We start from the raw sequence: 13226 nt of genomic DNA on the forward strand, positions 1-13226 counted from the left end.
CACTTCGGTGTGCACAAAGAGGTAACTTCACTTGGAATTACACTGTAAGTAGATGCACATGTGTTATCTTACCCTCTTCAGGTGCTGAGCTCTCAGCCGAGCTGTCTTTATCTGAGCTGCCTGAAGAGGCAGCTTTATTCGTCTGTTTCTTCATGGCTCCTTTCTTCTCTGCCTTACCCGCTTTTCCCTTTTTTTTGTTTTTAGAACCTCCAACAGTCCACTGCAAGGAAAGAACCAAGAAAGGGATCATGAGACACGAACATCACTCTCTTCTCCCTCCCCAAAAACACTGGAGTAAAAGTGACTGAGAAACAGTCCAATACCTGACAGCAACAAATCAATCATACAAGGGAAAAAAAAAGCCGCCAATAGGAAACTTATCAAATGAAAGCATTTTACAAGGTTTTTTGGGGTTGGGGAGGTGGGGTGTTGTGTGGTTATTTGAGGTTTTTTCTTTAAAAAAAAAAATAAATCAGCTCTCAGTGCAAGCCAACAGTTGGTAGGACACTCCTTTTAAAAACAATGAGGACTTCAGTCTGCAGCATCCTCCAGGAGAAAAGAGGTACTGAAAACATTTTTCTAGGAAAATAAATTTAAACAACAAGTGTCCAACTGCACTTGTAAAGATTAGCTTCAGTTTACTACTATTAAACAGAAGCAACAGATGTGTTTCCAAAACTAGTTTGTTCAAGAGCAGATTTTAGATTTCATGAAGGCACACCAGTTATAAATTACAGTCTTTCCAAAATCTCAGTTTTATCAAGAGCACACAGCATCAGTATTTTTATACGACAAACCAATAGTGCACTCACTCAAAGACAGTAGCGCCACTGCCTGTGTCTATGTACACAAGTCGAAATCAAATCAGAATGACAGAAGTCAGGGGAAAAAAAAAAGAAAGAAATCAAATGTCAAGTCTTAATTTTAATTTTCTATCGTACCTTCAATTAACTTAAACTGCACTTTCCAAGTACAGGACTTATACCACCACACACATGGGTAGCAACTTTATATTCCAAAGTCTCAGGACAAGAACTAATATTTACCTTACAGTGTGATTTCTTATTAGAATTTTTGCATTGTCCCAACTACCTGGGTAAAGCCAGAAGGGAACAGAACCAGTAAGGATTGCCTATGTATTATTTTAAAGCTTTACACCATTTTGCACTTCACTGCCTCTCCTAGAAATTCTCCAGGCACAAGACCTTCAGGGATAAGACAGTTTCTTTTTTTTTTTTTTTTTAGACTGTTATCCTCTTCATACCTGTACATTACTCATCTTTCACACACATCACCATCTGCTCAAGCACGAGGCCTACTAAAAAAATAAATTCCTAGTTCGAATGAGCAAATGTTCTTTTGCATAACTGAGATCACATGCTAAAAACTACTCGAACTGGAAAAAAAAAGTAATCTTTAGATTTGACCTCAGGTGCACACAAACTTCAGGCTTCTCACCCATTCACCCCGTCCTGGGGCATGAATCAAGCCGATCTCTGCAGTCAGTAATCATTCCATCAAATTTGATGGCTTCTACCTGATTAGGCACCATCTTCAAAGAACCTCGATGTTCAAATACTGTACATGAAACTCAACCAAGCAGTTAGAAGCTACTACCTGATCTACTAATATCTTCAGAATTTCCTAGGTTTTGATTACTCTCACATCCAGCTTTGTACCTTCCATATTACCACCTGCTTCATCACCTTCTTTAAGCACCAGCTGTGTATTCAAAAGTATCTGTCAAAGGCCAGGCAGAAGTTTTCTTTTCTGAGATGAAAGTACAGCTACCTAGTGGTGAGCCTCCAATTGCAATCCATACCCTATGCAGTTACCCCAGTCGGTTATGGTCCATAGGATTGGTGAGAAACGGCACAGAAAGCATCAGCCTGAGCTTGTACTCAAGTCTTTCTTGGCTTCCACATTAAAGTTTAAATTGTTCAGTGTTACAATACTGCTGTCTAATAATATTCCTGGTGAACTATGCCCATGTAAATCAGTTAAGAACAAGCTTGTACGTTGCCTGAATCTGCTCGAACCTCAATGTTAAGGAATCACCTCCTAGGTATTACAGAAAAGCACATTTTTGCTCTTTCTTCAAGAGCTCACCTACTGCCAGCATACCAGTGAACACACAACAATGAGAAAGTGAAACTGAGCATTTAGCAGGGAGGAGACAAGCCCTCTGAACCAGGGATGCAGAGGTGCTTCCTTCCCAGACCTCTGCCACTTCTTTTCAGTGTTCCAACTCTGAATTATACCTTGTGTCAGCACGTTGTATAGCAAGAAAGAAGCACAGAGAAAGCCATAGTACACCCCGCACTTATATCAAGACCTTGAGAGGTCACGCTGAGATGAAAGAAGCTAGGATCAGATAAAACCAGCAGGACTGCAGTGGTTAGTAAAATGTTTAATAGCTGTAGATACACACGTCAGATCACTATTCTCAGCCTCTGATTCACAAGCAGAATTGTGGAGAGAACCTGGGTCCAGAAAGATGTGATTGAAGAGAAAGCTGTGTGACAACCTCTTGAACAAAAAACACGTAATAGAAATATTCTGCCCTAATCCAGGAAATTTTGCTTTTGTTTCCATTTCACAGTGGAGTTTACACTTCATCTCTCTTTTATTTATGCAAGTGACCTCTACATCTTTTAAGTCACAATAACTGGTTGTCACCTCCCAGTTTCAGTGCTGCCACAAAGCCAAATTCTTCCTCATCTAACTCAGGTGCTTCAGGGGTTATTCAGCTACCCCAGTCTCTCATGAATGTCTCGTCATTCCTGGTGCCACTACAGGATAAGACAAGAGTTCAAGCAACCCTTAAGGACAAATAAATCATCTAAACCAGGATGTAGTCAGTGTGAGGCTCTTTTAGGCTCACAGATTGCTCTGCAGGATCAAGGACCATCAGTTGTCAATTGGACGTTGAATGACCAAGTCTGTACTGTTCAGAGAGAGACTAACCAGCATCAAGTTTCTTCTTACAGCAGAGGAAGGCATAGCAAGGATTAGCAGGGTGGGGGCTGGGGGGAAGACAATACTGGAAAGCCATGAGCTGCATGTCAACCTGCAGTCCAAACCACAGCCTTGAGCCCCTTCCTCATGCTCTAGCACACCAGCAGAGATCAGAAAGACAACATGTTTGCGTGTAACATCAAGTAAAAATGCGCACCCATTTATAGCCAAAAGCATTTGTTTGCTCTGTTTCCCTTACCTCCATGCATCTCAAACAGCAAACAATAACCATATTTTCAAAAACTCTGTCCTCTCACAGCTTCCCCAGGTTGCCTCTTCCACGTTCCAGTCAGGCACAGCCAGTCAACACTTCTCACATGCTTTACATGACTATAACGCCTCCTCTGTTCGCTGCTGCCTCCTCAGCCACCATCTGGAACCCTCCATGGTTCCAGACATAGCAAGTTAATAAACCCATGCACATGTGCTGCAATATTGCTTTCTGCCTATTATTTAGTACTGTCGGACAACAGAGCTTTATGGTTCATTCACAGGAGGCAGCCAGAAGAGCATTTCAATTTTGCCTCTTGCTTCAAAGTTTCACAGTGCTAATCACTTGCATATTTCCCCCAAGAAGTCCAAGTTAAGTCACAGTACCCAGAGTGGACCACCAATACTAATAAAAAACCCGAACATATTAGAAATCAGCCAGATTTAGAAGTCAGCTTCTACAAAAGCAACTACACAAAATGACTGAAGAAAATCATTTATAGGCCAGCAAATCTGGAACATATTTCCACTAGGGAGATGAAATGAGATCGAGGAGAGAAAAAAATAAAGAGTGAGGTCTGACATCGCAGAATGCAATAGAATTGTCTTATTCCTGCTGCTCAGATAGGTACTGTGTGAATAGAACAAAATAGTGAATAAACACATAATCCACTGAGACTTTATTTTGTATGTAGGTATTCTCCCTGCCTTTTTTTTTTGGTAGGGTGGATGGGTTTGGGGTTGTGTGGGGTTTTTTTTGTTTTGGTTTTTTTTTGTTTTGTGTTTTTTTTTTTTTTTTACATCAAACCAGACAGAGAAGCACAACCAAGGTTAACAGCTGCCTTCGTTTCATCTGGGATGGGGCTGACTTTCTTGCTGGCAGCTGGTATAGTGCTGTGTTTTGGATTTGGGATGAGGATAGCGTTGGTAGCACACTGATGATTTTGGTTGTTGCTAAGCAGTCAAGACTTTTTCTGCTCCTCATGCTGCTCTGCCAGCCAGTAGGCTGGGGTGCACAAGAAGTTGGGAAGGGACACAGCCGGGACAACTGACCCCAACTGACTAAAGTGATATTCCATGCCATGTGATGTCATGCTCAGTGTAGTGTATATAAATCCGGGGGAAGAAGGAGAAAGGGCGGGGGGGGCATTTGGAATTATGGCATTTATCTTCCCAAGTAACTGTTACACATGATGAAGTCCTCCTTTCCTGGAGATGGCTGAACGCCTGCCTGCCAATGGGAAGTAGCGAGTGAATTCCTTGTTTTGCTTTACTTATTAAACTGTCTTTATCTCAACCCACAAGTTTTTTCCTCACTTTTCCTATTCTCTCCCCCATCTCAATTGGGAGCAAGTGAGCAGCTGCATGGTCCTAGCTATTGGTTAGGCTGACACCAACTTGTCCTTGTCATATCCTTCCCTCCTGGATGCAGCGTTTATAAGCAAAAGGCAAATTAAAAGCCACAACAACAAAGCAAAACAGGTCTGTGTTCCTTTCCTAGGCCAGATAAACTTACAGGCCATGATAAAGTGACAGCCTAAGAACATCAAGGTACATAACATTAGCCCAGCGTACAAACTTCCATCCGTTCATTCATTCATACCGGGAAAACAAAGGCAGTCCTCCAGGCAAGTCATCAAACTGCAGTTTCAGCCTGTCTGAAGACAACAGCAGGCAGCACAGATATGAAGATAAGGCAGCATTTACTGTCTTCAGGGTTTCTGAAAGCTGGCAGAACTCTGGAGGCAGTACTCCAAGAGCTACAAGAAGGAAAATGCTCTCTACCACTACTGTTAAAACTAAATAGTAAATAAAAAGCACACGTTACTTTTCTTGTCTTTCGGGGTCTGTACTGGGCATTCCGAGGCCTCAAACACCTTCACAGTGACAACAGCCCAGCAAGTAGAAAGCTTAAAAGGACCATTTTAGACACAAAGACGCAATTCAAGGGGTCAACATCAAAAATGGAAAGGAGATAACCAAGTAAAGGAAACGCCTTCTGAAGCCACAGATAAGATTTTACCAGGAAGCGGATGAAAGAAGGCTTCATGGGTGAAAACATCACCAGATACATCTGATCCACCATTACAGTCTGAATACTGCTCAAAGAAGCTCACAGAAAGGTAACTATGAAAAAAAAAGTCTACCTATAGTAGGTTCAAATTCAGTTTAAGCTGCAAGTTAACATTTGTTCTAGAAGTATTTTGAGGGGTCTGCGTGTTGAAAAATGGCAAGAACTGCTGAGTGACAACATTGAGATGGTAGATAGATACCAAATGCCAATGAAGAAGCACTCTCCATAATCAAAACAAGTTTCGGGATGCTACTGGCTGTGAAAACTTGCAGTGTTTTTATTTCAGAAGCCTGGGCCAAACAGCTAGAGACAGCAACAGCCATAAAACACTTGGTCAACAAGTGCCTTGCAAGTCTCTAGCATCACCAGCCACCTGGACTAACAAAGGCTTAATGACTTCTCTAGATATTAGACAGTGCTTTATGACTGGACTGTTCTCAGCAAAAAACTGCTCCCTGGGTACAAAGAAAAAGTTAATTCAGTGGGAAAAAAAATTAATAAAATCACATATTCAATCTCAATACCTTCATGAGTCTATTTCTGGAGCAACCTGCTCCATTTCAGAGCTCCTGAAGATTCTCATACCATATAAACTAAGTCCCCAGAAGTTATCCCCATGCTAGTCTGCAATTTAAAGAAGCTACTTGCAGACCAAATTTTGTACCTATTTTGTACCTATTTTGTCCACAGCTGGTTCACATTACTTCTTTGGACATGGTAGCTTCCATACAATTAGCATACGCTATTCAGATTTGCACTTGCACTTTGTTTGGTGTGGGGGAAGTAACAGCACCTCTCTTCCTTAAGTGCTTTACTATTGCACCTATTAACAGCTGAAGGAAACTGCCTCCAAGAAAGTCAAAGTTACAAAGCACACAGCCTATAAAACTGTGTATAAGAAGATTAAGGCATAGGCTGTTTCAAATTTCCTAAGCTTGAAAAAAATGTATCGCAAAGGCCTCTCAGGACTGGAGAACCCACTCATTCTTCAAGGTTTAATTAAGCAGTATTACGAAATAAAAGCACACAGAAAAGGAAGACGTTTAGCATCATAATCTCTATAAATCCACAAAAGACACCCCCAAAACAGAAGGAGCACATGCAGTTTTCTGCTAATCCATGGTTTACTAGAGTGCTCTAACTTGAAGCGTAGTTAAGTAGATCCAAACTTTCAAGTTCTTTCCTCATAATAGGGGCATAAAGCCTCCTAGGCCGACTGTTATTCGAGACTGATTTCCTCGCTGGCTGCATGACCATTGCTTACCTCTTCCTCTGTCCCATAGCTCTTGACAAGATCTTCAGCTATGTAGTTTCCTACTGAATCTGCACATTTGCAAATAAAGGCATAAACAGATATTCCTCACTAAACTCCAGACTAGCACCACTGTGGTGGGTTGACCACGGCTGGACACCAGGCACCCACCAAAGCTGCTCTACCACTCCCCTCCTCAGCTCGACAGGGGAGAGAAAAATATAATGAAAAGTTTGTGGGTCGAGATAAGGACAGGGAGATCACTCAGCAATTACCATCACAGGCAAACCAGACTCGACTTGGGGAAATTAATTTAATTTATTACCAATCAAATCAGAGTAGGGTAATGAGAAGTAAAACCAAATCTTAAAACACCTTCCCCCCACTCCCCTCTTCTTCCCAGGCTTAACTTTACTCCCGATTTTCCCCGAGTAGTGCAGGGGGACAGGAATGGGGAATCACACGTTATTTCTGCCACTCCTTCCTCCTCAGGGAGAGGACTCCTCATACTCTTCCCCTGCTCCTGTCTGGGGTCCCTCCCACGGGAGACAGGCCTCCACAAATTTCTCCAACATGAGTCCTTCCCACAGGCTACAGTTCTTCACTAATTGCTACAGCATGAGTCCCCCATGAAGTCACAAGTCATGCCAGAAAACCTGCCCCAGCATAGGCTCCTCTCTCAACAGAGTCACAGGTCCTGCCAGGATCCTGCTCCAGCGCAGGCTTCTCACAGCATCACAGCCTCCTTCAGGCATCCACCTGCTCCTGCATGGGATCTTCCATGGGCTGCAGGTTAATATCTGCTCCACTGTTAGCCTCCATGGGCTGCAGAGGGACAGCCTTTCTCACCGTGGTCTTCACCACAGGCTGCAGGGGAATCTCTGCTCCAGCACCTGGAGCACCTCTTCCCCCTCCTTCTTCACCGAACTTGGTGTCTGCAGAATTTTTGCTCTCACATATTCTCACTCCTGTCTTCGGCTGCAGTTGCCCAGTTTGGGTTTTTTCCCCTTCTTAAATATGTGATCACAGAGGTGCTACCACCATCACTGACTGGCTTGGCCTTGGCCAGTGGTAGGTCCGTCTTGGAGCTGGCTGGCATTGGCTCTACCAGACACAGGGGAAGCTTCTAGCAGCTTCTCACATAAGCCACGCCTGTAGCCACCTCGCTACCAAAACCTTGCCATGCAAACCCAATACAACCAAGCATTCATGATGTAACTTTTCTTGTCCTGAAAGTATCTTCTGCTATCACCCTAGAGCTGTTAAAAGGCACAACCAAACCCCTCACGACATCAGAATGAGTGCAGGAGGATTACACCAGCATTGCTAACAACAAAGTTTTTAAAAGAAACAAACAGGAGCTCCTACGGAATTGCAGCTGTCTAATCTACACTGATGTTAGTGAAGTTGTTGCAGAAGTCATCCAGGCTTCACTACATAACAGGAAGAATTCTCTTACTGTGACCAGTGTTGCCAGTATAAAAGGAAGAGTAAGAACCCAAACTTACCATACTGCAACTGAGGAACAACATCCACACAACACCTTCAATAAACAACAAGGGTACCTTGTGGACACATATACCTCTAGCACAGTAGCCCCAGTAGTAACTTAGCTAACACCAAAAGGTTACATGCAGCAGGCTAACTACAGTTTGAGCTCTTGAGTAGTCATGGCCACGTGTTGCCCCACAGATAAAGGAACCATCTGCCTCCACATGTGAGTCCAGCTTAATATACCTCTCTGCGAAGGTGGTACTTCTTACTGCAAAGCCCTGCAGTTGTTGCTATTTATCAGTTCTCTGAACAACAGTTCATAGTCAATTCCATCAGAAGATGGTTCAGAGCATCCCTCCTATTTCATTGGCTGCAACTCACCTTCAGTGCCTTGGCTAGGTAATTTGATTCAGACCACAGAGGTGCTTAAAGTGTTAGAGAACCCAGCACCTGCACCATGACCACCTGATGTGGTTAAGTGCTTTACACAAGCACATTCTCACCGAGACACATAAATATAACATTAAAGAGCTACTGAAATCACTTGGGCACCACTGTATAGATGTAGCATGATTTGTACATGCTGTTACTCTATAATTCCAAAATGCACTTTATCTCCCCTATGCCGCACAAACTTTTGCCCCTTTAAAAAAATGCAGAATGCAGCATTAGCCCCCAAAGCAGAGATTTAGGCTCCTTTTCTGTACATGCAACATAGTGACAATCCTGGAACATTTAGCGCTTGCCAGGAACCACAAAGGACACACACACTACAAAACCTGCATGGAAGCAAATGGGCATGATTAAGCACTTTTGCCCAGGGCAACAGTTTCCATGCTTTTGCCTCAAGGTCATCGTCTTGCAGGAAGTCCAGTAAGAATTTCAACTTTTAGACCCCCAAGGTTGAGCAAACTTCAAACCAACCACAAGAACACCGATTAAAACCAACGTTGTTCGGCAGGAGTAGTGTAGTCAAGCCTAGGGGTGCACACAACTGAACGACTGGAAGAAGCAGAACTGTCATAACCCAGCCTGTCTCACCCTGCTGTGACAAGCAGCAGTTCAGAATGCATAATTCAGGCACAGGAATAGAAGCAAGTGGCCTAATTACCTCTTCTCTAAATCTCTTCCTTTTGCTGCATGGAGGTCAGAAAGAACAGGTATCAATTAGAACCCATACACAGATTAGAAAGGACATCAAATGCACATGATGCCAACAGAGATACTAGTGCATTCACGAAGAGATACGTTGTCGCATTCTACATACAGTGGAAAGGTAGAACGAACTTGCAGTTACGCAAGCTAAAAAAAGGATTTGAATAATATTATTTATTCTGTCTGTTTTCAGAGATAAACACAAAAGACTATCATTGACATGCTCTCCATACCTAAGTCTACTTTTCCAGACAAGCTCATCTCCACAGAGCTTAGAATAAATAATCTGTGCGCCAGCAGATCTGAACACACACAGTGGTCACCCAATATCAAATCTAATATCTAGTCTGTTCATAATTTTCTCTCTCTTTATTTCTTACGCATATATTAGACACAAGGGTCACTTTTTTTTCTTTTTTAAGAAAAGGATTGATTGAAGCAGAATTCCAAGTATATTTATTTCAAAAACACCTCAGAAAGAACACTGAACTACACGCTCTTTATACTTATTGGAAGAACTGTGCTACACTACCAAATGTTTAATAGTTTATCACTGGCCTACCCTATTGGTCTTCAAGTTCTCACAATGAATAATCCTTCCTGTAGTTTCAGGGGAAAAAAAAAATAATCTACCCCACACAGCTCCCTGTTAAATTTTTAAGAATTAATGGAATAAAAGATCTCACTACAGGAAAGCTTGCAAAAGACATTTGTAAGCCTTCAAGAAAGTTGTTTTATTCAAATACCTGTATGACCTGTTTGTCAGTTCCTCTGGTTTAGTAAGTTGATTTCAATTTTCATTTATAGATGAAAGCAGAGACTTTTAACCAGCTCTAGAATGTAGTAGCAAGAACAAATAACAAAACCAGATTTGGCAGACAAGCGCTGCTAAACAAGGAATTGACAAAACCGTAGAATAAAGTAAATCTAAACTCTTCCTTGCCTCACTTTCTTCAAAAATGCCAATAAAAACAGCCTGTTGCATGTTCAAATGACCAGACAATCTAGTTCACAGCAGAGTTCTTGGAGTATCAAACTAAATAAATAGAACAGTTTTACCACCTGTAAAATAGTACCACCTGCCTCGACCCTCTCCTCTCTGAGGAAGGAAGCTCTCTTTTAAAGCTGAAAACCTCTCCCTTGAATTCAGAGTCCAGCTTTAGCAGCTTCACTGCTACTTCAGCCATAAGCATTACACAGGAAAAACACTAGTTTTAAGCAGGGAGATCACCAGACCACATGAACATGGGATTAAACAGGCAGTCACCTTTTCTATAGACATTCAGACTATTTTGTATGCAGTTACAATTCAAAGCACATCAATTACAAGAAAAGAAGTATTTCTGAGTTCACTTCCTCTGGGCTTAATGGGTCTCCATCAGTTGTACTGATGGCAAGTCCAATTTCATGAAATCAGCAGGCTAAAAATACTCTATGATAAATACACTTTCACTGCTTAGGTACAATCAGACAAATAACCCACAGTAAGTTCACCGATAACATGACAAACTCACCTCATCATCACTGTCCGACGTCTCAGAGTCTGAAGATGCTGTAGGTTTGCTCACAGGTGGCTCCTTCTCTTCAGAGTCACTGCGTTTCCGTTTGGCCAACGACAAGAGCTCCTGGTATAAGAAACCACATGTTTATTTCAAAACATCATAGTTAGTTTTACCAATCCAGGACAGGGCATATGCACCTTCTTTGTGATATTTGAGCACATCCCAGTAAAATTATCCCCACTGACTGAGAAACAAAGGTCTACTTATGTTTCATTAGTACATATACACACACACACACAATTTTAATACAACCAGATGCCACAAAAGGATTTTGAGGATAACAAGCTTTAAGTAGTAAATACCACTACCATTACTTTCTTGGTATAAACGACCTACGAGAAATTATTTTCAGAGTCATGTCCAGGTCTGTTTTATTTGGATTGTGTAATAATTCAAAACTACCCTAACTCCATTGTGTAGCATTAACCCAAAAAGCCAAATGCCACTAGAGAGCAGCTCTTTCATCCAAACAAAAGAGATATTTGCAATTATACACTTTAAAAAGGAAATACTTTAGGCATCACCACAATGTCATGGCTGATAATATTTAATCAGCTGTTCAATTCCCTTTCACTGTCCCTACATACCACAGAATGCACTTAAAGCTTTGGATAGACACACAGCAGGCATCAGGCTCAAAGTTTGTGAAACTAAGTAAAGCTGTTCTCCAAAGGAAGCACTTTCAAAGGCAAGACACACCAGCACAAAGAACTAAATGGCTCTCAAATAGTCTCATCATCTGCTGTTCATAGCTTGTTCAGATGACAGAAGCAGTAGTATAAAATAAACATTTCTGAAGCTGCATTACTGTCTTTGTAGTCCATGACACACAATTTATTCTTAAAAATGTTGCTCTGGGGCTGATGAACCTTAGCTGTCAGTAGAAAGAGTCACACCAACTTCCACAGTCTTGGGAAGTCACTACTAGATTGGTTTGCATTAGTTTCACAACTGGAAGATTATCCCCATGGCAAACGGATCACAATTCAGTACCTCAAATGAGAGCATAAAATCCGCAGAAAGTGATGGCCTAGGCTACCTACCAACAAAGAAACCTTCCATTAATAATGGCATTTTACAAACCTCTCCCTGAAGAAGGCATGCAACACCAACAGAGCACATTTGTACAATTAACAGTTCTTTTCAGGAAGCTCCTGATGTTTTCTACAATCTTTTCCAGGGTTTCTCTCACAACTTTCTCTAGGTAGTCCTTCAACCCAGATTACCTCTCACTGGATATCTTAGCATATTTACCACTATTTTTATTCGAAGCAATTTTCCTTCTTTCTTTCTACCCTCATTCTGTTTTCCAAGATACTATATTAGAAAGGCTCCTACTCCTTTGATTCACCAAGCCTAGATCGCCATGGAAAGCTGTCAAAAATTTAACCTACAGAGGGGCCCCACTTGCTACACTCTCATCCTAAAATCACACCATAAAAACACTGCTTCCCTGCTACCTAATCTTCATCCTTGCACATATGTATCCCTGCTGTTATAGTTGCTGGAAACAGCTCAGTGGAGGAGAAAGCACCTACTACTCAGGTAGAACTGCAAATGCATGCTTCCAGTGGATGGAACAGATGAGAACCATGCAGTTATTCCTGCCACCATCACTCTGGTTGCCTGAGCTATGCTAGAGCTAGTCCAACTCCTCCTATTTTGAAGCTCTGAAGAAACTACCGAACTAATATACTAGTGGTGGGATGTTGGCAGCTTTAAAGACTCTAGAGGCACACAAGTTCAACATCAGGGCATGCTTTGCTCCAGTGTATTTGTCTAACAGAGCCTCCAATTTGATTGTTCTGAAGCTCCAAACTGCTAAACTTTCTGAGTGTTTGTGAAGGCTTTTTATTGCAACATAGCAACAGCTTCTATATTAAAAACTCCAAAGGTCCAGCACATAAATTACATCAGACATGTAGGATTCAGCATATTTAACCGCCGAACTTCTCCCCAGAACAAGCACTGCCATACAAGCCATAACACACTTCACTTACAATGTCTTTATTTACCATTTGATGTACCATTTACATCATCAAGACCCGCTAAACCAAAAGGTAAGTCTTTGAAAGCAGCCCCCTGCAAAGAGGAAGCCGCCCTCTTGCAGGCCTGACACGGTTAAACTGATGCCAGGCATCGCATTTCCAATCCCGGGAGATGCCCTCATGACAAATAAATACTTCCCCTCGCTAAACCCACGGGCTTCTAACTCGAAGTAGTTTCCCACCAACAGAGCTCCCCCAGCTCGGTCGCTAGGACTGAGGAGGGAGCATTAAACACGCATTAAGAGCCCCCCCGCCCCGCTCACCTCACCCCGGGAGCCCGCCTGCCCCGAGGGGCTCACCGGGAGGCAGGGACCTGACACGCTGCTCTCCCCAGCGGCTCTCCCGGCCCGCGAAAGCACCACAGAAAAAGTTGCCCAGCCCTTCGGGCCTCTTCCCCCGCTACCCGAGGGGTG

The 13226-nt window shown here is 42.4% G+C and overlaps 1 protein-coding gene across 1 annotated transcript in view; it reads right to left on the reverse strand.

Moving 5' to 3' along the window:
• The window catches only part of RTF1 (RTF1 homolog, Paf1/RNA polymerase II complex component), a 33735-nt gene that overhangs the window by 19906 nt on the left and 603 nt on the right, over window positions 1-13226 (reverse strand). Inside the window, exons 2-3 of the mRNA XM_054197604.1 lie at window positions 10718-10828; window positions 73-220 (exon numbers count right to left, since the gene is read on the reverse strand). Of these exons, the coding sequence (XP_054053579.1) occupies window positions 73-220; window positions 10718-10828 (259 nt within the window). The remainder of the gene's footprint in view (window positions 1-72; window positions 221-10717; window positions 10829-13226) is intronic.

Source organism: Rissa tridactyla, chromosome 4, assembly GCF_028500815.1.
Source record: "Rissa tridactyla isolate bRisTri1 chromosome 4, bRisTri1.patW.cur.20221130, whole genome shotgun sequence".
NCBI lineage: Eukaryota > Metazoa > Chordata > Aves > Charadriiformes > Laridae > Rissa > Rissa tridactyla.